General features: G+C 44.1%; 1 protein-coding gene and 1 long non-coding RNA gene across 8 annotated transcripts in view; one reads left to right on the forward strand and one right to left on the reverse strand.

Moving 5' to 3' along the window:
* LOC137374312 (leucine-rich repeat-containing protein 63-like) overlaps window positions 1–10882 on the reverse strand; it is a 126136-nt gene extending 115254 nt beyond the window's left edge. For 5 of the 7 annotated variants that reach the window (XM_068040168.1, XM_068040169.1, XM_068040167.1 and 2 more), the window contains exons 1-2: window positions 10718–10882; window positions 7703–7814 (exon numbers count right to left, since the gene is read on the reverse strand). In XM_068040168.1, coding sequence (XP_067896269.1) covers window positions 7703–7793 — 91 coding nt within the window. In that variant the 5' untranslated portion in view covers window positions 7794–7814; window positions 10718–10882. Of the gene's footprint in view, window positions 1–7702; window positions 7815–10451; window positions 10565–10717 lie in introns of those variants that run through there. The other 2 variants (XM_068040164.1, XM_068040165.1) reach the window with 2 other exon arrangements.
* LOC137374313 (uncharacterized) lies at window positions 10760–19167 on the forward strand. Its single transcript, XR_010975782.1, has 3 exons — window positions 10760–10967; window positions 12892–13185; window positions 14397–19167. It is a non-coding gene; the product is annotated as an uncharacterized lncRNA (long non-coding RNA).
* Window positions 19168–25983: the final 6816 nt, after the last annotated feature.

Genomic DNA, 25983 nt, shown 5'->3' on the forward strand with positions numbered 1-25983 from the left:
ATAAACAGCAAAATTGTCAGTTTATTATAAACCAAGTTTTAACCAACAATGAAGTAAAACATAATTACAAATTGAAATGCCAAAGCCCCTTATTTATCCTAACACACACACAGTTCACAAAAATAAAACCACTTCGGCTAAAAAGGTATGGGAAGGCATCCTTTGTTAGTTAGGCGTCCCAAATGCGAATAAGTGGCTGTCACTAGGATCTTCCCAGAACAGTTCCTTCCAGGTGATGTTGAAGATCAGTTTGGGTAGTCTTTCCAAGAGAAGCACAGAAAGCTCCAGTCAGGTTTTACAACCGGAAGCAGCAACAAGGATTCTTTTAGGCCTTATAACAGCAATAACAGTAAAGATTTCTTCAAATACAGGAGGAAATAGTAAACACACTTAATGCAGGAATTTTTTTTTCTCCCGAGAAAGGTATCAGCTGTCTTCTCCTGTCGAGCATGCAGCAACTGACTTTTTAATAACAGTTCAAAATGAAACCAAAACTGTTCGGAAGCAAGTCACATGACAACCATAAATCTTGGTCTGTCACTCCTTTGCAAACATTTTTTCCCAAGTCAAAAGCACAACCACTGCTGGGTTAATTGGACACAGATGCCTTGCAGTCTGTAACATTTCATTCAGTCCCAAACCTTCTGTTGACATTCCTTATTTAAAAAAAACACAAAGTTCAGCAATCTCCAGATGAATCAATGTCTAGTGAGTCTAACATCAGTGGTAGGGAAACTATTGGAAAAAATTCTGAGGGACAGGATTGATCTCCACTTGGAGAGGCAGGGATTAATCAAGGATACCATGGCTTTGTCATGGGGAGATCATGGCTAACCAATTTGATTGAATTTTTTGAGGAGATAACAGGGTGTGTAGATGAGGGTAAAGCAGTTGATATAGTCTACATGGACTTCAGTGAGGCTTTTGGCAAAGTCCCACATGGAGATTGGTTAAGAAGGTAAGAGCCCATGGGATCCAGAGTAATTTGGCAAGTTGGATCCAGAATCGGCTAGGTGGCCGGAGGCAGAGGGTGATAGTCGAGGGTTTTTTTTGCAATTAGAAGCCTGTTATCAGTGGTGCATCACAGGAATCGGCGCTGGTACCCTTGCTGTTTGTAGTGTACATTAATGATTCAGAAGAGAACATAGAATGTATGATCAGTAAGTTCGCAGATGACACGAAAATTGGTGGTGTTGTAAATAATGAGGAAAGCCTTAGATTACAGGATGATATAGATGGGCTGGGAAGATGGGCGGAGCAGTGGCAAATGGAATTTAATCCTGAGAAGTGTGAAGTGATGCATTTTGGGAGGTCTATCAAGGCAAGGGAATATACAATGGATGGTAGGACCATATGAAGTACAGAGGGTCAGAGGATCCTTGGTGTACTTGTCCATAGATCACTGAAGGCAGCAGCACAGGTAGACAAGATGGTTAGGAAGGCATATGGCATATGGCTTTATTAGACAAGGCATAGAATATAGGAGCAAAGAGGTTATGATGGAGCTGTGCAAAACGCTTGTTAGGTCACTGTTGGAGTACTGTGTACAGTTCTGGTCGCCACACTATAGGAAGGATGTGATTGCACTGGAGAGGGTGCAGAGCAGATTCACCAGGATGTTCCCTGGGCTGGAGCGTTTCAGCTATGAAGAGAGACTGGATAGGCTACAGTTGTTTTCCTTAGAGGAGAGAAGGCTGAGGGGGGACATGATTGAGGTATACAAAATTATGAGGGGCATACATAGGGTAGATAGGAAGAAACGGAGGTGTCAATAACCAGGGGGCATAGATTTAAGGTAAGGGGCAGGAGGTTTAGAGGGGATTTGAGGAAAGATTTTTTCACCCAGAGGGTAGTTGGAATCTGGAACACACTGCCTGAGGGGTGGTAGAGGCAGGAACCCTCACAACATTCAAGAAGTATTTAGACGAGCACTTGAAACGCCATAGCATACAAGGCTACGTGCCAAGTGCTGGAAAATGTGATTAGAATAGATAGGCTTGATGGCCGGCACAGACACGGTGGGCCAAAGGGCCTGTTTCTGTGCTGTATACCTCTATGACTCTAATGTCCAAAATTCAACAAAAGTTCTTTAAAACATATTCTACAAAAGAAGAAATCTCGTAACACCTCGACCTTGGAGAAATGAAACACCATGTTTGAACGTGTTTCATTACAATGTAAAAAAAAAGTTGAAAACATTGTAAAACACATTTTTTCACACTCATCACCATTCACTCTTTACCTGGAGTTAATAAAATTTTGCTTTGTACCATCTTTGCAGTCATATGACTCAAACAAAGTTAAATTTGTTACAAAGCATCTGTGATAATATTACTTTCTACAAAATGTAGACAATCTTTAAGTGATAGGGCTGCAACAGTAAACTCCATCGGAATATTCTGGCATTCTGGGTTTCAAAGTTTTCCATAAGGGTTGGGGATTATGATCAGTATATTCCAGTGTCTCTCTGTAGTCGTGCCAGACATAGACTTCAAAATGTTTAAAAGCCAATAATAGGCCAAAGGTTTCTTTTTCCACTGTGGAATAATTTTTTGGCGTCAATTTAGTTTTTTTGAAAAGTATCCCACTGTTCTTTCTATGCGCAACTCATCATCTTGTAACAGGACTGCACCGACCCCCAGGTCACTAGCATCAATTGCTACCCTTGAAGGGCTTAGTGAAATTTGAAGCAGCCAACGCCGGTTCATTAATCAAAATAGCTTTCAGCCTCTCAAAAGATGCTCGGCACACCTCTGACCACACTACCTTGGTTTTCTTTTTCTGTAGCAAATCTGTTAGTGAAGCAGCTACAATGCTGCAATTTGGTACAAATTTTCTGTAGAAACCACATATCCCAAAAAACCTCATTTCTCACTTAGTCTTAGGGATAGGGAACTCCACCAATGCTTGTAATTTTGCTGTTCTTGGCAACACTTGTCCTTGCCCTACTATATGCCCGAGGTAAGTGACTTTCGTTTCTGCGAATTAGCTTTTGGCAAGGTTTATTACTAAATCAGCTGATTGTAATTTTTTTTAAAACAGAGCTTCTGGTTCTTTCAAGTGCTCCTTCCAAGTGTCACTGTATACTAGCACAGCATCAAGGTGCACTACACAGTTAGGAACACTGGCTACCACTTGATTCATCAGTCTTTGAAAGGTTGCTGGGGCATCTTTTAACCCAAATGGCATCACTCTGCACTGGAAAAGACCATCCGGTGTGACAAAATCTGATATTTAGTTAGCTCGGGGTGTTAAAGAAATTTGCTAGTATCCCATTAACAAATCTATCTTTGTAAGAAACATGGCACTGCCAATACAGTCATACCATGTCCCCCACTCGCCTTGCCACTGCTGCCTTGCACCATGGCCAGGACAAGGGTTTGTCGGTCTGCACAAAGGTCCTGCAGACACTGAGTGCTCTGCTTGGTGTGGCTCTCCATCAGAACCACCAATCTCTCAATGGAGGACGGCATTCGTGCATGAGTCAGAAACAATGTCGAGCTCAAGGCCATTGTCCATGCTTGGGCACATGTGTGCCCCTGGCATCTCTGTCAGATGTTGCTGAACCCCTTGCTGCAGCATTTCCCATGACACTGCCAACACCAGAGGCACATCATGAGCCTGGGGCTCAGCATGGGCCTGGCCTTCCACAGTCCTCTGACTCTCAGGGGTCTGGGCTGTCACAGCCTCCGTAAGCTGCTCAGGCACATGTGTGCTGTGCTCACCAGGTTGTGTGCCTAGATCTGGACTCGAGCACAAATCCACGAAGGTGCAAGTATCTGTGCTGATGGAAGGTGAAGGAGTAGGAGGTGTCAATAGACCCTCTGAGGCTCCTTCCTCCCCCTCAGAGGTGGCAGGCTCCCCCGCGGATTTGGATTTGACACCGCTTAGCCTGCATGAGAGAACAAAGACATGTGATGGTTAAGGGCCTGCCTTCCCACCATAGCACATACCTTTACAGACCCCTGTGAGCACCACATGCCTGATGAGTAGCATGGCTCCATCACTGCAGATGCAGCCTTGTGCCTTATGGCCTTACTTACTGTTTTAGGAAGGTGCTACTGCCTCTCCGTTCGCCACACTCCAGCAGTCTTGCAGTTCAGCCAGCTCCATGGCCTTAAAATGTGCAGACTGAGCAGCCCACCATCGTTCTGGGCCCATGCTCTCCAATTATGTGCTATCTTCTCCTGGAGACAGAGGGAAGGGAAATGTTGGACCCAAGCGAGATCAATCCCAACACAAAGGCTGGCAGCAGTCCAGCTGCCACTGACGGGGGCACAGAGACACTTTCTGCATGTGTCCCCTTTGTAGGGAACTCGTGAGAATGCGCTATGACAGGGAGCCTTCTTTCAGGGCCACCCCACCATGCCACATGCAGACATCTTGCATGAGCTGGCCCTCTGACTACATATGGGGATTGATCCCTCTCCTCCCAACACACCATCCTGCTTTGTCAGATTTAAGACCCAGGAGGATGAAGGCATTAAAAGGTACTCATTTTTGCAGCCAGGATGAGATCGCTGAGACACTTGCAGCACTGAATCCCTGTGTTACCCTTGTTTTCCAATCCCTCCGTGGCCTGGCCTGTCCTATCTCTGTACTCCTCCAGCCCTACAACCCTCGATGATATCTGTTTACCCCATGTGTTACCCCATGGCTGCTGACCTCCTCTGCGATCTGGAGAAAAACCTGCTTTGTTTGGCTCCCAGCTTTCGTCCTCCCATCCCTCAGGAACAAAATGTCCCTCCTCTCCCTTGCAGCCTGCAGAAGCACCTAGATGGAGGTATCAGGGAAGCATAGGGCCACCCGGGGTCTCCTCTCAACCACCTCCTTCATTTCTGCTATCACCTCCTCCTCTTCCAAGCATTCAGAATCCAGAGTTCAATGCAAGGCTGGCAGTCCTTTAAAATGGTGCCAGCACCTGCCGTGGCGTCACCTGACGCCATGCTCCCTGCCTCCGGGCCCAATACCGACCACGCAATTGATCAGGTGACGGCTCGTGAGGCTTAATCGGCTGGCCACCACTGAATCGCGTGTGGCCAGCCGCACCTGCCCCTAACATGCCTCATGCCCAGTTCTGGACCAGCGGTTTGAGAATAAAAGTCGGCCATTGGTCAAAGCGGCACAGCGGCACAGTGGCGCAGTGGTTAGCACTGCAGCCTCACAGCTCCAGGGACCCGGGTTCGATTCTGGGTACTGCCTGTGTGGAGTTTGCAAGTTCTCCCTGTGTCTGTGTGGGTTTTCTCCGGGTGCTCCGGTTTCCTCCCACAAGCCAAACGACTTGCAGGTTGATAGGTAAATTGGCCATTATAAATTGTCACTGGTATAGGTAGGTGGTAGGGAAATATAGGGACAGGTGGGGATGTTTGGTAGGAATATGGGATTAGTGTAGGATTAGTATAAATGGGTGGTTGATGGTCGGCACAGACTCGGTGGGCCGAAGGGCCTGTTTCAGTGCTGTATCTCTAATCTAATCTAAAAAAGTGGCAGGTTTTAAAAAGTTTCTTAAAAGATGAAAGACAGGGACAGAGGCAGAGAGGTTTAGGGAGGGAATTCCAGAGTTTAGGGTCTCGCTAGCTGAAGGCACAGCCACCAATGGTGCAGCGATTAAAATCGGGATTGTGCAAGAGGTCAGATATCACCGAGGGTTGTAGGGCTGGAGGAGTACAGAGATAGGACAGGCCAGGCCACGGAGGGATTTGAAAACAAGGGTAAAAATTTTAAAATTACACGTTACTTAACTGGAAACCAAAATAGGTGAGCGGGTACAGAGGTGATCTGTGAACTGGACTGGTACAAAACAGGACATGGGCAGCAGAGATTTCGATGAGCATAAGTTAAGGGAGAGTTGCGACGGGAGGCTGGCCACGGGTGTGTCAGAATACTCACGTCTAGAGTAACAAAGGCATGGATGAGCGCTTCAGCAGCAGATCAGCTGAGGCAGGAATAGAGGTGGAAATAACTCCACTTGGTGATGGTGTGGATATGGTGTGGAAGCTCACACTGCGGTGAAGTACAACATCAAAGTTTCGAACAGTCTTGTTCAACCTCGGACAGTTGCCTGGGAGAGGGATGAAGTCCGTGGCCAGGAATGGAGTTTGTGGTGGGAACTGAAGCCAGGGGTTTCCCAATATTTAGGACTGGATGCCGGACAGGCAGTCTGACAATTTAGAGACAGTTGAAGAGTAGTGAGAGGTGGTGGTGAGGTACAGTTGGGTGTCATTGGAGTACACGTGGAACCTGATGTTATGGTTCCAGATATGTTAAAAGCCTCCTACACCAGCCTTTCAAAAACGCATCAGCCCTGATATTTACAGGGCGATTGGGAGGGAGCAGGGGCATGCATAAACAGCTGGGAAACCCAGAGATGCCCCAATGAGTTTAATGGCAGAACCTCATTAGAACTTTTTTTTTTACAGATTGAAGGCTGAATGGCTGCTGGGCAGGGCAAGCCTGTACTACATGGCTGCAGCCAGGGAACTGCTATTGTGGTCGGGAACTTCGGGAGTCTGGGGTGGGGGAGTCTTGGCGTTCAGATCATGGTGAAAAGGACATTTATGTAGTTGAGTGAGTACAGAGAAAAAAACAACTAAGTTGACTGGACTTAAAACCTTAGATCCAAAAGAGACTCAAATTAGCACTTCCAGTGCATCAATGGGTAAATGCAGCACATGGTGTGGACAGAGACATAAAGAACCGCTTCAATTTGTGTCATGTTGACCTCAATTGGAGTGGTGCTAGATGTGCTACAACTGACTTCATCTACCCAAGACGAGGGAGTGGGGGCTGCAGTGGACACATCAAGAAGGACTCCTGCTCATGCTCAGTATCCAGTGGTCTCTTGAAAGCACATCTTCATAGATCAAAATTATAAATGGCTGATGCTAATGCCATTTACTGTCTTCCATTAAAGTGACTAATACAAACAAGGGATGCAGTTGTATTGTCACTTTCCTGATCTGGTTCCCAAATGCAGTAAAGCTAAATAGTGCAAAACCCCCTTCAAAATGCTGTCTCACACTGGGTGCTCAAGTATAACTCTGACCCAGTGTAAAGCTGCAATTTGAAAGCTCATGGACACTTGGCCACTTTATGAACGCCTTTTTACAGGTTTCACAGGTCGGCGCAACATCGAGGGCCGAAGGGCCTGTACTGCGCTGTAATGTTCTATGTTCTATGTTTTTAATGTTGACAGAAAGCAGACACTCCAAGCCTCTCCCTCTCAACATTAAAAACAAGCTGCCCAGGGTGCAAAGTTCCACGCACTCATTCATTCAGGGAGCTTAATATTGCTGATACACCACAGATAGCTCCAAATATTACCATAAGATCTTTTATGTCCGCTTGAGAGGGCAGGCAGAGCCTTGGTTTATGGTTTAATGTCTCATTCGAAAGATGGCACCTCCGCCAGTGCAGCACTCCTTCATAACTGCACTGGAGTGTCTGGCTAGGTTCTTGTGCTCTAGTCTCTGGAGCAGGCTTTGAACACATGACCTGCTGACTCAGAGGCAAGATTGGTACCAAATGAACCACAGCTGGCACCATGACACAACATTTAAAAATACATCTGCAAATCAAATGGATGTGCTAGAAACAAAATTATTTGAGACCAAAGCAATAAATAAATGGTCTTAAACATTTTATAGCCACAAACTAGAGCAATTAACCCCGATGTTAAGTCCAATAAAAATACTGTACTTACCAGGAGGTCTACTCCTGGGTTCACAGGATTTTGGAGGAAATGCATCTTTTGGTGGCAATGGTCTGCGAAGAAGTTCTGGATGCTTGGACATGTTGCGCCTGGTTCAAACCTGCTGGGGTTTTTTTCAACCACAAATAGTTAATTGAAACAAAATGCCAAGGTTAACATTAAATAGAGCATATATGGCATGTTATGTTCAGTGGTTAAGGAGATCCTAAAGAAGACTTTCCTGAATTGTTCCTTCAGTAACTGTTTTTCACCTTCATTTATTGTAGCCCTTTCCGATATTTAAAAGAAACCCTGATGTGCAATTAAGTGGAACCATTCACCAAAGTGAAAGAACTTGCATTTAACTAATGCATTTCAAGTCCTCAAACTACCTTACAATGAATTACTTTTCAAGTGTAGTCACTGTTGATTTGTAGGCAAACGCAGCTGCCAATTTGCACACAGCAAGGTCCCACAAACAGTACTGAGAATAATGAGCATTAGCCAGTTAGTCTATTTTTTGGTGGTTGTGTTTGAGTGATAAATATTGGCCAGGAAACATGAAGAAGTCCCTGCCCTACTTTAGAGCACCATGGAATCTTTTGCATGTACCTGAACATAGACAGGGCTTCCGTTTAGCACCTCATCTGAAAAATGACGTCTTGGACAGAGCAACATTCCCTTACTACTTCCCTGAAGTGTCAAGCTAGTGTCACAATCTCCGAGGAGATCACAAACGAAAAGAATCCTATCACCAACCGACTCCAATTTAGAAAAAAAAACAAGCAGCCAAGATTTCACTTTAACACTCAAAACAAAACCAAAACGTGAATTAAAGGTTAAAATGCAGTATATATATTTTATATTATACAGATTAAAGATTACACATTAATTATCAGATGCAGCAAAGTTAGATCTCACGAGTAATTTGGGTAGTCCTCTCAGCAAAGATGGCACCACTTATGGCCACAAAGTCCTTCAGGTCTTTGAACTTTTCAAGTTGATCTCCTGATCCTGTATTCCAAGATGCAAACGCTGATTTCCATTCGATAGCAGTTCACCTGCAACCTGAACTCCATGGATACTGTCTCCACCAAAACTTCCAGAACTACAGTAGATTTGCTCACAACAGTCTTGATGTCATAGCTCCAATGGTGTTGCCTTAAGGAACTCTTTAACTCACCAGAAACAGCTGTAGCAACCTGCATTTGCCAAGGGCCAGCTTCCAGAAAAACAGATTCCAATTATAGCAGCTTTTCCCTTTAAAACAACCACAACATGCTACTCGCTTCAATCTGGTAAATTGAAACCTGAGCTCCAGTCACATGTCTCTGGTCACACCTCTGATCCAATGACTGTTTGTTTTAATTGGTCCTAACCAGTTCTATCTTCTCCAGACTCTGAAGCTTTCAAGTTTCCTTCTCCAGTAAATGACAGTCTCAGAAAAAATACAAGCTTTGAATCCAAAGTCAATGCACCTAGCAGTACATTCAAAAGTTCAGATAGCAGTCTACACGTGAACTCCATCATACTACATTATGTGCTCAAGTCCTGGAAACTAGGTTTTATCCCACAATTAGGGATGAGAACCCCATTTAAAAATCTTCTCTGTACCATTTGTCACAATGGACTGTCAACATTTTGCGTACAGAAGTAAGGACACCAGGGGAAGGACAGGGGACTAATATTCAGCTCACGCCGATGGGCAGGTGCTTGGAAGGAGTTACAGGTACTTGACAAAACAACTATTTCATTTGGAACAAAGCATCAGCCAAAGAAGTGCTGTCAGCCTTTGAAATCCAACCCAATAAAATATGGTATTGACGTCCACACATGGGAGGAAACCAACAACCACAAACTGATCCATATGCAAGCAGTGAGTTCATGAGTTTCAACAAGTTAGAATTGCCAAAGAAGAGAAAGGTGGTCTGCTGTCGCTCCACCATCAACTGGGTTTTATGACTGTTTTGTGGTTTAAAAGTCTCTCTAGAATTGGTTTACAAAGCCATTTATGTTGTCAGCTGTGGCTCAATTGGTAGCACTCACCCAAGTCAGAAAATTATAGGTTCTTGAAGACAAAACCTATACTGACACTCCAATGCTGTACTGAGGGAGTGCTACATTGTTGGAGGCGTTGGATGACACATAAAACTGTTTGCCCACTCAATGGACATAGAAGAGCCCATGGCACTATTTTAAAGAGCAAGGGAGTTTTCCCCCAGTGTCTAGCTAACTTTTACTCCTCAAAATCACCTAAAAACAGGTTATCTGGTGATTATCACATTGCCGTGTGTGGGACCTTGGCTGCCCCAGTTCCTACATGGCAACAGTGACTATATTTCAAAAAGCTCTTCATTTGGGCCGTCTTGAGGCTGTGAAAGTCTGTAGATAAATGCAAGTCCTTGTTTAAATGCTTTCCAAAATAAACCAATCTTAAAACTCGGATCCTTTTTGTTGTCTATTTTTTAATGGCGAGAAACAATCTCACTCCATCATCCGAGAATTAAGAACCTGACAGCACCGTGGAACTTCACTGCTTCACTGAGCCTAGTTGGCAATTTAACATAAAGTGCCCACGCTATAAGAGAAAATGTGAAAAGCGAGCTCAGTGCCTTTCGGCTGGTTTAAGTGGGCAACTGTGTCACATCAGATCATTGCCTACGAACTGAAGCCAATGATTCTGGGAAGTGCGGCGGCCGCCCACGGGCCCAAGCCAGACCCGGCCCCGCTCAGCTTAAGCTCATGGTACACGAGACGCAACTTGTCTTTCCGTTCAGTCTGGTTTACACCGGTGAGAGAGGGGGATTGGCGGTCCCCTCACCGACCCGCCATCGCCGCTCAGCGCAGAGGAGGTTCGGCCCTAGCAACGACCATAGTAACGGTCGCAGCCTCGCTGTGGGGCGCCGTGCTCGCGCTGCCCAGTCCGTTGGCGCTGCAGCTCGAGCTCTTGTCAGGGCCAGCAGCGCCGCATAAACAAACAGGGAAAGCCTGTCTGTGAGGGTGAGGCGGCGGGGGGGAGAAAGTTACCTTGAGCCGCCGGCCACTGGAGCAGGGTGTGCGGGGTATGTGTCTGACCAGGAGGGGTGGGTCTTGCCGAGGACTGGGACGTCACTCTGATCCCATTGATGAACTACGTGCTCTCTGTGGGGAGACGTCCAGCTCGGCACCGGCTTGTCGCAATGGGCCGGCAGCAGTTTGCATCCAGCAGGGGCAGGAGCCGGGGGCTGAGTCCAACTCCCGTGAGTGGGTGGGCAGGTGCTGAGAGGAAGACTTGCAGGTACTTGATAGTTCGGAGGGAATTCATTTCTTCCTTGTGCTACCTGATGAGCTATTACTGTGGAACGTGTTAAATGACTGCAAGGGTCGGGGGAATGGCTATTTAAGATAAATAGGTGGTCGTAAAATACTTCTTGTTCGCCTGCATACGTTAATTATGCAAGTTGAAATGTAAAGTATAGGCTACAGAAAAGAATACTACACGTCTTTCTAATGTCATGCTCCATCCATTCAACGCAGAGACATTGGAACAAGGTTATCAGAGCGCAGGGGATGTGGTAGGCTACGGGCTGAATTGATTTCCTTTTTATCGACTGGGCTTTTAGATTAAAATGCAAGCTGCAGGATCACTGGTTTTTGGTCGCTCTCTGTTCAGGACTGCACGATTCACCGTTGAATCATAAAATTACAAGTGAATTTGCAAAGAAGAACTTTGTGCATGAATATTTTTCAAAAAGGAGCAATTAGGTCTACCCCAGAGCTGGGACCAGATCGGTTTTGCACCCATTGACGAAAATCAGATGGATTGTCCTGCTGCTGTATTGCTGTACCGTGCATGGATATAGTGGTTGGGAAGTCCGTGATAATAGGTAAAAATGTAAATATAAAATTCTCAGTGCGTAGAGAGTTAAGAGACAGTTATTTATGCAAAGGTGGTTGCAGCATGAAATGCTTTGCAACAAGGAGTGGTTGAAGCGGAAGTCTTTGCAACTTCTAAGGGAAAATTGGATCGATACAGCATCTGGGGAGGAAGCAGGGCTATGGGATTCGTTTTGGATTGCTCTCGTCAAGAGGTAGTACAGATACAATGTGTGACCCAAATTGCCATCTTCAGTCCTTTTTTTAAAAATCTACACACTGATCCTGAAGGCCTGAGTCAGCTTCCATATATATGCTGACAACAGCTAGCTCTTATCTATTCACCACCAACCTGACCAATATGGTCACCACCGCCCAGTGTGTCTGTTCCATCTGACATCAACTTGGGGATGAATTTAAAACTTTCACACAAACTTACCAGCAAGACTGAAGCCATGGTTCCTGCGAGGAACTCCCACCGGTAACTCCATTTGTATTCTGCTCCCCTCTGCTCAAGTGTGCAAACTCGGTGGCCTGTTTGACTCTGAGCAAAGCTTGAAAGCCTGTACCTTAAACATTATCATGCAGTACTAAAGGTAAGTTGAAGGGATTTATATGGGTAGCAGCCCTGGGATAGTTCTTTCAATTGTATTTGTAAGAGAGACAGAATTTCATCAGGCAAAGGCTTATACTTAAATGTGTTTTTAAAAAAAGGAGGCCCATTTAAAGATTCTGGAAAAGAACTTTATTTTCAAGTCAGGAAATAGGCAATGTATTAATGTGTGAGTATCATTTTGATAAGTCTCCAATATATCTTTCCTGAGCTGTGGTGCCCAGAATTGAATGCTGTACAAAAGGAAGTCAATGAGTAAACAGTTTCTCTTTGTAAGATTAGAATTGATGACTATAAGGGTGTGGGAAGAATGTAAGATATCCTATCTCCAAGGTATCCAGGATGTTGGCGTAAGGTGCCAGAGGGGTGGAAGTTCTTGAGCGTGTTGTGGCTGAGCTTGAGGGCAAAGTCTTCGCAATATCTGGGAGGATGGGAAGTCTCTGGATCGCACACTCCATAAGGTGGCAAGCCCACAGTCAGGCAAATAGTCGAGAGAGACAAGAGTTTAAGCAGATGACAGGAGTTGGTGACCATCTGCAGACAGAGGTGAAAGAGACAAGCACTACAGAAAACTGAGATCCCTTGAACTGTCTGGTAGAATCCATGGTTTTGGATATGAAGAGGACAGCAACAGTAACTTGTGGGTAGCACCGATCATCAAAAATATTTACATTTGAGCCATTTGAGTGGAAAAAGGAACTTGCATTAATATAGAGTTTTATTGTGCCCTCAGGATGTCCCATGAAGCTTCAATCAATTAATTACTTTTTGCATGTCACCATTGTCTGACAGCAGCTAGTTTTCAGCCACAAGGTCCAACAAACAGCAAACAGTTGAATGACCAGTTAATTTGACTTTGATTAAGGGAGGAATGTTGACCTGGAACATCAAGAACTTCCTTGGTACTGCATTGAACTATCAGCCGAGATTATGGACTCAAATTCCTGGAATGGCACTTGAACCCTCAATTTTCTGACTGAGACAAGTATCTCAACTAAGCCAAACTGAAGAAATCTCAATTAATCTGGTATGAATTTGAATGTGATTAATTAGTTATAACTGAGGCAGCTGTTTAAGTTCTGAAAGTGGACACTCAAATTACCATTTTAGTAATCTGAATATGACCATTGCAAAATTCATCTACCTCATCACTTAAGCCTTGCTCTTGAATATTTCCAATGCTGTCCCGTTCCTTTTCAAAACTATTCCAGTCAGAGAGCCAAATAAAAAAAAGTTGAGTTAAACTATTGAAGCTGCATAGTCCTGCTCGTAGCCGTATTACTGACGGTGATTTCAACTTCTGTCAGCAACTTTAGAGTGTAATGAGTAAGAACAACATGCAGTTTTCATGGAAAACTAAACGGAAAAGTTACATTACGAGAACAAATGCTATTTGAAAACATCAAATTGTTATAATAGAAGATTTTGCACATAGTGCAGAGTTGTTGCCACTTTATAAATGTCACATTTGAGAGTTAGGAGCAGGAGTGTAGGCCATTCGGCCCCTCAAGCCTGTTCCAGCATTCAATTCGATGACGGCTGATTGACTCCTCCACTCCATTTACCCAACTTTGCTCCATATCCCCTGATAGCCTTGCCTAATGAAAATTTATCTATCTCTATCTTGAAACCCCAATTGTCTCAGTAGGCACAGTCTTTTGGGGGATTGTATTGTAGATTTCTACTTCACACTGTGTGGAAAAAGTGCCTCCTAATTTTGCTGCTCAATGGCCTAGCTCTAATTTTAAGATTATGCCCACATTCTGAATTCTCCCACAAGAGGAACACACCTCGATCAGATCACCCCTCAATCTTCTATACTCAAAGGAATACCAGCCAAATGTAGGAAACTTGCCCTCATAATTTAAACATCTAATGCATGTAAAGTGAGATGGCTGGCTCCATGTGTCACATGGGACAGCCTATCTTGGCTTAAATTCAAGCTCACCGTGCCACTGCTTGGAGTCACCATTAGAGCTGAACATTGTCCTAGTACAGTACAGTACAGACTGCACTGCTACAGTGAGAGGCCAGTGGGCAATGCCCTATGCATGGATTTAAGTTCTACCAACTTGAGAATATAAGCAAGCAGTGAGAATATGCATTCTGGTTAGATAACTATGAAAATAGAGCTGATGCTGCGTTCTTCAATGCAATGTTTGGATTAAAGTATTCTGTCCTTTGAATGAGATATTCATTATTTTTATGCAAAATAATTTAATCACATTTTTCTTGCAGATTAGGATATTATATGTTCGGAAGTGGATGCTGGTGTGAGAAGTTCTTCAATGCCATTCTCTTTCCGTTGTACAGTGCATGCTATAATGCTGTTCTGAAAGCTTTCAATCCTAGGTATTGGAGTAGCCTCACAGTGCAAAAAAGTAGGGCAAATGCCTGAAAATACTTTACCCACCTCATCTAACCCTGCAATGGGCTGACAGTTGCAGTATATTTGTTGTTACGGATTAATAAGGAAGTCGACAATCAGAAGAGCCAACATTTATTTCTCATCCCTAGCTGCCCATGAAAAGGTGGTGGAGAGCTGCTTTCTTGAACACCACAGTCTGTCAAATAATACATCCACAGTCCACTAGGTTGGGAGTTCCAGGATTTTGACCCAGCGATGATGTATATGATGATGTATGTCTAAGTTGGGGTAGTGGGTGACTTGAGGTGATGGTGTTCCCATGTGCCTACTGCCCTTGTCCTTCTAGGTGGTACAGATCCTGGGTTTGAGAGATGTTGTTGAAGAATACTTGGTGAATTGCTACACTGCATCCAGTGGATAGTACACTTTGCAGCCATGGTGCACTGCTGGTAGAGGTTAAGGCAGTGGTAGGCTGCCACTCAAACGGACTGCTTTGTCCCAGATGGTGTTAAGCTTCTTGGATGTTGTTGCAGCTGTACTCATCCAGGCAAATGAGGAGTGTTGCGCCACACTCCTGACTTACGCCTTGTAGGTTGCGGAGAGCCTTAGAACCATAGAACGAATCATAGAATGGTTACAGCACAGAAAGAGGCCATTTAGCCCATCAAGTCCATGCTGGCTCTCTGCAAGAGCAATCCAGCTAGTCCCACTCCCCTCAGCCTTTCCCTGTAACCATACAATTTTTTAATTTTTTTTTTTCAGGTGCTTATCCAGTTCCCTTTTGAAAGCCACATTGAATCTGTCTCCACCGCCCATTCAGGCAGTGCATTCCAGATCTTAACCATTCCCTGTGGGAAAAAAATGTTTTCTCATGTCACCTTTATTTCTTTTGCCAGTCACCATAAATCTGTGTCCTCTGATTCTCAACCTCTCCAACAAAGACAACATTTTCTCTGTACCTACTCTGTCCAAACCCCTAATGATTTTGAACACCTCTATCAAATGTCCTCTCAACCTTCTCCACGGAGAACAACCCCAACTCCAACCTATCCTTCTAACTGAAGTCCCTCATCCCTAGAGTCATTCTCATAAATCTTTTCTGCACCCTCCCTAACGCCTTCACGTCCTTCCTAAAGTGTGGTCCGAGAATTGGACATGCTACTCTAGTTGAGGTTGAACCAGTGTTTTGTAAAAGGTCATCATAACTTCCTTGCTTTTGTACTCTATGTCTTGATTTATAAAGCCCAGGATCCTATGTGCCTTTTTAACCACTTTCTCAACCTGCCCTACCACCTTCAATGGTTTGTGCACATATACCCCCAGGTCTCTCTCTTCCTGTACCTCTTTTAGAATTGTACCCTTTAATATTGCCTTTCCTCGGTCTTCCTACCAAAGTGTATCACTTCACATTTCTCGGCATTAGATTTCATCTGCCATATGTCCACTGATTCCACCAGTCTGTCAATGTCCTCTAGAAGCCTATCACTATCCTCTTCACAGTTCACAATACTTTCAAGTTTTGTGTCATCTGCAAATTTTGAAATTGTGCCCTGCAAACCTAAGTCTAGGTCATTAATATATATCAAGAAATGGAGTATTCCGAATACCAATCCCTGAGGAACCCCACTATGCAAATTGCTCTAGTTCGAAAATCAACTGTTCACCACTACTCTTCGTTTCCTGTCACTCAGCCAACTTCGTATCCATGCTGCTACTGTCCCTTTTATTTCTTGGCCCTCAACCTTGCTGGTAAGCCTGATATGTGGCACTTTATTAAACACATTTGCCCTTATCAAATCTGTGCTGACCTTGCTTACTTAATCCACATTTTTCCAAGTGACTTAATTTTGTCTGCGATTATTGTTTCTAAAAGTCTTCCCGCCACTGAGGTTAAACTGACTGGCTTGGAGTTGTAGGGTTTATCCTTATATCCTTTTTTGAACATATGCAATTCTCTAGTCCTCTGACACCACCCTCCTTGTATCTAAGGAGGATTGGAAAATTATGGCCAGTACCTCCGTAATATCTGCCTTTACTTCCTCAACATCCTCAGATGCATCTCACTTGGTCCTGGTAACTTATCGACTTCAAGTACAGCCAGCCTTTCTAATACCTCCTCTTTATCAATTTTTAGCCCATCCAGTATCTCAATTACTTACTTGTTCACTATAACATTGGTAGATCTTCCTTGGTGAAGACTGATGCAAAGTATTCACTTAGTACCTCAGCCATGCCATCTGCCTCCCCTTTTTGGTCCCTAGTCAGTCACACCCCTCCTCTTACTACCTTTTTACTATTTATATGCCTATTTCCCCTTTATGTTAACTGCCAGTCTTTTCTCATACTCTCTCTTTGCCTCTCATTTCCTTTTTCACTGCCCTTAAATTTCCTTTCTCACTGCCCCTCTGCAGTAGTCAGCCTGGTTCTTGCCTCTATTATCAACCTGACGTCTGTCATACCCCTCCTTTCTCTGCTTCATCTTACTCTCCATCTCTTTTGTCATTCAGGGAGCTCTGGCTTTGGTTGCCCTTCCTTTCCCCACTGTTGGAATGTACCTCAACTGTACCCAAACTATCTCTTCTTTAAAGGCAGCCCATTGGTCATGCCAATATTTCTTTCCAGTTTACCTGGGACAGAGCCGTTCTCAACCCACTGAATTTGGCCCTGCTCCAATTAAGTATTTTTACTCTATCTTGCTCAAAGAACAAAGAACAAAGATAATTACAGCACAGGAACAGGCCCTTCGGCCCTCCAAGCCTGCGCCGATCCAGATCCTCTCTCTAATGTATTTTTCCATAACTAATCTAAACCTTATACTATTATCACTCTTCCTTAAATGTCCCCTACTGATAGTTGATCCATTTGACCCACTTCATTTCCCAGAACCAGATCCAGCAATTTCTCCTTCCTCATTGTGCCAGAAACATACTGATCAAGAATATTCTCCTGAGAACACTTCAGAAATTCTTCTTCCTTTCTGCATTCTACACTTTTGCTATCCCAGTTTATATTAAGATAATTAAAGTTCCCCTTATCACTACTCTACAGTTCTTGCATCTCTAATTTCCCTGCAGTTTTGCTCCTCTATATCTTTCCCTCTAGAAGGTAGCCTATAGAATGCACCCAGTAGTGTAATGGCACCTCTGTTTTTGCTTATCTCTAACCAAATAGATTCTGGCTTTGACCACTCCAGGACATACTCTCTCTCCAGCACTGTAATGTTCTCCTTTATCAATATTGCCACTCCTCCTCCTTTCTTTCCTTCCCTGTCTTTCCTGAACACCTTGTTTCCAGGGATCGTTAGTAACCAGTCCTGCTCCATTATCGCAATGCATCATATTCCCATGCGGTTATTTGCACTTGCAGTTCGCCAACCTTATTTACCATGCTCCATGCATTTATATACATGCATTGTAAGACTGAATTAGTTCTTACTGTATTTCCCCTTAGTCTGACTATTACGATTTCTCACTCCAGTGCTATCTGTTTCTTCGAATCTTGTGAATCTTGTTTATGCTTCCAATGCTATATCCTGGTTCCCATCCCCCGTCAAGTTGGTTTAAACCCTCCCTAACAGCACTAGCAAACCGCCATGTGAGGACGTTGGTCCTTGCGCTGTTGAGGTGCAATCCGTCTGGTCCGTAGAGACCCCAGTTCCCTCAAACTGGTCTCTATTGCAGGAATCTAAAGCCCTTCCTCCTGCAGCATCTCCAGCCATGCATTCATCTGCTGTATCCTCCTATTTCTATACTCCTTAGTATGTGGCACTGGGAGTGATCCTGAATTACTGCCTTTGAGATCCTGCTTGCTAGTGTCCTCCTGTCTCCTTAAAATCTGCCAGCAGGACCTCATCTCTCTTCCTACCTATGTCATTGGTACCGATATGGACCACGACTGCTGGCTGTTCACCCTCTCTCTTAGAGAGCTCTGCAGCTGCTCAATGCCATCCTTGACCCTGACACCAGGGAGGCAATATAACATCCTGGATTCACATCTATGGCCGCAGAAACACTGTCTGTTCCCTTAACTAGAGAATCCTCTTTCAGTAGTGCTTTCCCAATTTTCCTCCTCCTCCCCTGTACAGCTGAGCTACCCATGTTGCTGTGGACTTGACTCTGCCTGCAATCCCCAGTGGAACCATCAGTCTCACCAGTATTCAGAACAATACTAGTTAGAGAGTGAGATGCACTCCAGGGACTTCTGCACTACCTGTCTGGTCCTCTTCGAATGCCTGGCGGTCTCACATTCCCTATCTGCCTGCATGGTAGCTGTTGGGTGACCTCATCCAGAAATGTGCTATCGACGAAACTCTGTCTCATAGATACACTGCAATGATGCCACTGCCACTCAGGCTCTGAAACCCAGAGCTCAAGCTGCTCCAGCTGACGACACTTCCTGCCTTTATAGTTGCCCAGGACATGTGAAGTGTCCTGGTGTTCCCACATGGCATAGGATGTGTATTCCACAGGATTGAGATGCCCTGCCATACCTCTATTTATTAGACTGATGAAACTTAACAGAAATAACTATAGACATATTAAAAATTATATATTAGAAAGTTTACCTAGTTTGTTAGTTTATTAATTTAATAAAGAAATAAATTACAGATTCATAGGTCTGTGTTTTACACACCTCCCTAACTTAAAGAGCAAAATAAAGCTGCAATACTCATCAACCAATCACCTACCTGTTGTCCTGTGGTGTCATTCATTGATTTTTTTTTTTGTTGTTGATTGACAGTCTGCTTTTGAGTCCCACGGTGCTCTGGTCTCTGCTGCCGCCGCCACACTGTTTATATTTTTTCAGTCCTCTCCCATAGTGCTCTGGTCTCTGCTTTGGGAAGAATACCCAGGATCTGACCAGCTGAAAATGCTATTGAATGTCATTGGAAGGTGATTAGACTGTTTCATGTTGGAGATGGTCATTGCCTAACACTTGAGTGTGTTAATTTCCACATATCAGCCCAAGCCTGGATGTTGTTAAGGTCTTGCTGCATGTGGACATGGACTGCTTCATCAACTGATGACTTATGAATGGAACGGAACACTGCAAACATCCCCACTTCTGACCTTATGGAAGGAAGGTCATTGATGAAGCGGCTGGTTAGTTGGACCTAGGATGTTTCCCTGAGGAATTCCTGCAGCAGTATCCTGGAGCTTAAATTATTGGCCTCCTACACCCACAAGCCTTAGTGCTGGGTATGACTTCAGCCAGTGGAGTGTTTTCCTCCTGATTTCCAGTGGCTTCAATTTTATGAGGGCACCTTTGTGCCATAGTCAATCAAATGCTGCCTCAATATCCGGGGCATTCATTCTTAGCTTGCCTCTGGAATTCAGCTGCTGTCCATATTTGGACTAAGGCTGCAATGAGACCTGGAGATGAGTGCCCTTTCGGAATGTAAAATGAGCATCGATGAGAAGGTTATTTGGTGAGCAAGTGCTGCTTGATAGCAGTGTTGACAACTCCTTCCAAGTGTGTTTTACATTGCTCAGGAGAGCATCTCAAATATGTCAATTAAAAACTGCCAGTGGCATCTGTCCGAATTGTTTTGGTGATTGTCATACAGGCCCCCACCTGCCAAGCACGAGGCATATTAATTTCGCCACATGGACATTAAATTTCAAACTGTTGTTGAAGTGAAGAAAGGACTTGCTTTATAAAATTGCCAGATTTTGGCTGGAAAGCCATTTGCATATTAACACACAGTGTTTGGAAGGACAAAGCAGCCATTCCCTGACACACTCAACCCACAATGGACTTTTGATCACCAGGCGTTGAAGATGGGGGAGCTCGCATTCCAGGTTGACTGCTAAGATGGCCAAATGCACAAACGGACATGGTCAAACCAGCTAGTCACATGACTAACCTGCTGGGCAACCTGCGTTTTTTGGATTTGTGCAAACAATTTGGGCAGAAAGCAGAATGCTCCTGGACTAAGAAGATCTCTCCTGGCTGGCTCGCCACAGCCTCTCCTGTCTGCCTGCACCCATCTCTTTCTCACTGAAGGCACATGAACCCCAAGAGAGAAAAGTCTCCTATGGCAAACAAGGTTTAAGAAGAATACTGGGACCCAACGAAAAGCAAGATCTACCTATAATCAATTACTCCACAGTGAGCTTCAAGAACTGTAACAGCAACTCTTTAGATTTTGCCTCAAACTTTCCCACTTTATTTCTGCTCTTTTCTGTCTCTATTTGCATGTGTGTATCACGTATGCATGCTAGCGTGGGCGCGTCGTGTATCCACAGGCGTCAACCGAATTAGAGTTTAAAGTTTAATAACTTTCAACTTTTCTTCTTTAAGCCTAAGAGCCTGTTTGTGCTGGTTTCTTTGCCCTATAATTGGAAAGCCGTGAACAAGGATTCACCAAGGGGGAGTTAAGAACACAGTATCCTATTTCAAATTAAACCCTGGGTGAAGGCTGAGCGGGACCCCCCAGACACCTTTCTCACCTGGTCGTAACAGTGATACTAACTTAAACTTAGATAGTTCTTTGAGATCATCCTGATGAGAGCAATAGGTTCCTCTCATCTTTCTGATTTCAGTTCAATGATAGAATCTCAATTCAAGTTAAGTTTGTCATCTATAAGACATGTTTAGATGGTTCTCCTTTGTTGTTTGACACCTATACAAGCAAGAGAGCTTTGTTAGCCCACTAAAACTCTGCTTATGTGACATTCTTGGTTTTAGATTTGTAAGCATGATGGTGCGTTTGCTTGTGTGTCAACAATTTGACAAAAAGAAAATTGTTTCTGAAAACATGTCTCCTCATTTGTTCACAGGCAGAACCTCCGTGTTGTATTTTTGTACAACCTACATCTTATTCTCTAGGTCAAGTCGGCATAAGGAGGGAGGAAGTGTTGGGTATTCTAAAAGGCATTAAGGTGGACAAGTCCCCAGGTCCGGATGGGATCTATCCCAGGTTACTGAGGGAAGCGAGAGAGGAAATAGCTGGGGCCTTAACAGATATCTTTGCAGCATCCTTAAACACGGGTGAGGTCCCGGAGGACTGGAGAATTGCTAATGTTGTCCCCTTGTTTAAGAAGGGTAGCAGGGATAATCCAGGTAATTATAGACCGGTGAGCCTGACGTCAGTGGTAGGAAAGCTGCTGGAGAAGATACTGAGGGATAGGATCAATTCCCATTTGGAAGAAAATGGGCTTATCAGTGATAGGCAACATGGTTTTGTGCAGGGAAGGTCATGTCTTACCAACTTAATAGAATTCTTTGAGGAAGTGACAAAGTTGATTGATGAGGGAAGGGCTGTAGATGTCATATACATGGACTTCAGTAAGGCGTTTGATAAGGTTCCCCATGGTAGGCTGATGGAGAAAGTGAAGTCGCATGGGATCCAGGGTGTACTAGCTAGATGGATAAAGAACTGGCTGGGCAACAAGAGACAGAGAGTAGCAGTGGAAGGGAGTTTCTCAAAATGGAGACGTGTGACCAGTGGTGTTCCACAGGGATCCGTGCTGGGACCACTGTTGCTTGTGATATACATAAATGATTTGGAGGAAAGTATAGGTGGTCTGATCAGCAAGTTTGCAGACGACACTAAGATTGGTGGAGTAGCAGATAGTGAAGGGGACTGTCAGAGAATACAGCAGAATATAGATAGATTGGAGAGTTGGGCAGAGAAATGGCAGATGGAGTTCAATCAGGGTAAATGTGAGGTGATGCATTTTGGAAGATCCAATTCAAGAGTGAATTATACAGTAAATGGAAAAGTCCTGGGGAAAATTGATGTACAGAGAGATTTGGGTGTTCAGGTCCATTGTTCCCTGAAGGTGGCAACGCAGGTAAATAGAGTGGTCAAGAAGGCATACGGCATGCTTTCCTTCATCGGACGGGGTATTGAGTACAAGTGTTGGCAGGTCATGTTACAGTTGTATGGGACTTTGGTTCGGCCACATTTGGAATACTGCGTGCAGTTCTGGTCGCCACATTACCAAAAGGATGTGGATGCTTTGGAGAGGGTGCAGAGGAGGTTCACCAGGATGTTGCCTGGTATGGAGGGTGCTAGCTATGAAGAGAGGTTGAGTAGATTAGGATTATTTTCATTAGAAAGGCGGAGGTTGAGGGGGGACCTGATTGAGGTGTACAAAATCATGAGAGGTATAGACAGGGTGGATAGCAAGAAGCTTTTTCCCAGAGTGGGGGATTCAAATACTAGGGGTCACGAGTTCAAAGTGAGAGGGGAAAAGTTTAGGGGGGATATGCGTGGAAAGTTCTTTACGCAGAGGGTGGTGGGTGCCTGGAACGCGTTGCCAGCGGAGGTGGTAGATGCGAACACGATAGCGTCTTTTAAGATGTATCTAGACAGATACATGAATGGGCAGGAAGCAAAGAGATACAGACCCTTAGAAAATAGGCGACATGTTTAGGTAGAGGATCTGGATCGGCGCAGGCTTGGAGGGCCGAAGGGCCTGTTCCTGTGCTGTAATTTTCTTTGTTCTTTGTTCTTAGTTCTTATTGCTCATGATTTATTTTGTAGGAGTAAGTCTGTAGCAAATTGTTAAAAGATGAAAAATGATGTCTCTGTTGTGAAAGCGCACTGCTGGGCATTGCTTAATTTCCCAACTTACTTTGCCTTAATAAATTTCAGAGGTAGCAGTACACCAGCAGAGGTTAGCAAAGTGAGTCTAATAGTTGGCAAAAGGGGCTACTTGCTGCATGTTTGCAAGCTATTTTAATTTGTATTCTTAAACTATTTTTACAGTATTTTTTTTCCCCTCTGAGGACCCATTGCACAAAGCACCACTCTCCTGGTCTAAGATCTGTTCTCACTGCTTTCTATCCTTGTGGGGAAGTGCTTAACCACTTCCTCTGATGATCAGGGACTTAACTGTATACAGACCTCATACTGCAGCACATTGGTGCTACTGGGCTATGGGCCATCGCAACTATTCCCTTTTTTGCTCAGTAATGATGCTAATGTTTTCGTAGTAACCTTCAAGGAAAGCTTGAGAAGGATTTGCAGGTCACAATGTGAATGTTCCTACCATAGCCGTAATAACCAACCTAATTCAATAGGGTGATTTCTCCTATGTGGCATGAGGATTTTATGGGCTCCCACAACCCCTGGAGCCCATACTGTCACACGTCAGATGTGTGTCTCCTGCTGGATCTCAGCCCAGAACTCTGGTGTCACGCGTTGGCACTGTCTGGAGCGAGGTTCAAACCCTGATAACTCAGGTGGGAGTGTTACCAGGAAGCCAAAGGCTGACACCAGTGATGCTATTTGCAAGGATAGGGCCAGTTTTTACCCAGCATTATATCCACAGCCAAGTAAAAATATTCCTCCCTGTTCATTGGCTGGGACAGCCTGATTACAAGGCTGGAAAAGTTACTAGTCTCAATTCCAAAGACCACTTAGGTTCCCAGTTGTGTAATCCAGCTGTTTTGTTCTTGCTCCTGAATGAGAGATACCAAGAGAATAGAAGTGGAGCATTCATAGCGAAAGTGCTCTATTAAATTATAGGTTGCACTGTGAATGTGAAGAAAGCCCTGCCTCCATCCTCTTGTCTGTCGTTGGACTGCGAAGAAAGAGGCAAGAGATGAAAGAAATATAGTAACACAACAGCTTGTGTTCATAAAGTGCCTTTCATGTCGGAAATATCCCAAGACACTTCACAGGAGCATAATCAGACAAAAATTGACAACAAGCCAAAGATGATGATATTAAGACAGGTGACTGACATTCTGTGCTCCAAAAGGTAGTACAATGTTAGAATGTATGCTTACACTTATTGTACTCCATCTGTTAATCCTGCTGCACTTGTAAGTGGTTTTGTATGCTAAGGAAAGAAATTACAGTATTGGACCTCATTGCACGACTGTTTGTCACAACTCAACTACTCGTAACATTGTGTACCACTGACATGAGGTAGTATTGGTTTTGTGGCATCAGTATTTTCTATAGAAATAAACCTTCTAATTTATATCAATTCGATGGGAGTAATAGAATAGGGGCATAGGTCTGTTTTCCTTTGGACTGATTCCAGAGTAAGAAGGCACAGAAACATCCAAGAGAATAGTAGGTCTGGATGATCAAGACCAGAGCTCACTCGTTTTTGACCGTTAGTCCACGAGTTATGTTGAGGCGATAGATGCTACTTGGATACCAGTTATTAGATACCACAAGACAGAAAAAGTAATGGGCAAAAAGAGTAGACCTGTGTTTAAGCAATGATGACACCAGTGGTATCTTTCATTAACACTGATTTGAGAAATTCTAAACCTCCAAAGAAAGAAACAGTTGCATGTATATAACGCATTTCATGATCTTTGGACTTTACAGCCAATTAGATACTTTTTGAAGTGTAGTTACTGTAGTAATGTGGGAAGCATGACAACCAATTTGCACACAAAGCTCCCACAAACAGTAATGTGATGACCAGATAATCTGTTTTATGGTTATGTTGGTTGAGGGATAAACATTGGCCAGCATCTGGGGAGAACTCACCTGCTATTTTGCAAATGATGCCATGACACCTTTACCATCCACCTGAGAGGGCAGTCGGGGTGTCTGTTCAACAACTCCCTGAAAGAGAAAAGTGGATGAACAAAATGACTGTCTCTTTGCTGTGGTTCTTCAATATGCAGTATTCCACAGATGCATAATCAATGTGAGCAGAAATTGCTGTCAGTTTAATGTATGAGTTTCATGGTAATCATACAACATTGGGCAGCAATTTTGAAACAAGTTCTGATTCTCACCTGCTGAATGCCATCATAAAATTGCTGTAGGGCTTTTGAACTGGTGGTGCATCATGGCACATAGATTGCATTAGACTCAACATGTAAGTTTGGGATAGTATTGTTTGTTAAATTGGGGAGGGAAAGCAGACCATAAAATTAGTGTTGTACGTATAATGTATGACAGTATGCCAGTTCTGCCTGTATATTATGGACATTCAGGTTTGTGCATGTCAGGAATTGGTAGGCAACTACAGCAGTGATAATCAGACTTGTGAATCAGAAAGTTCACAGCGCTGGGGGTTTCTTTCTGTCCTGATCTATTGGACGAATATGAGAAGGAAGAGGGAAAGGCCACTAATGAAGTATGGTTCATTGCTATCTGGCAGTGACTGAAAAGCACTGTCTCCAGCATCTGCTTTAGGTACACACATTTTAAGAGCTATGCCACCTGCTTTAAGGCAGCTATGACCAAAAGTGGCACTGCTTGGGAAGCTGCCATTAATAGCCGTGTTGTAGCGCTAAACCAAAGACAGCACAATTCAGGGGTTTGAGTGAATGCTGGACCCATTTCACTTCTACCCAGTTTCCTAATCAGTCCTATCACTTCATTGGCCAGTCCATTTTGTGAGTGGGAGCTTGCACATCCTACTCAATGTAGTAGTATTGATGGTTAATAGGAGGTGAGATTTCTGATAACCTTTAGTAACTCACTATTAGCCCTGACTGGCACAGTAGTTCCCAGGCTTATATTATTCA

Source organism: Heterodontus francisci, chromosome 10 (assembly GCF_036365525.1).
Source record: "Heterodontus francisci isolate sHetFra1 chromosome 10, sHetFra1.hap1, whole genome shotgun sequence".
NCBI classification, from domain to species: Eukaryota; Metazoa; Chordata; class Chondrichthyes; order Heterodontiformes; family Heterodontidae; genus Heterodontus; species Heterodontus francisci.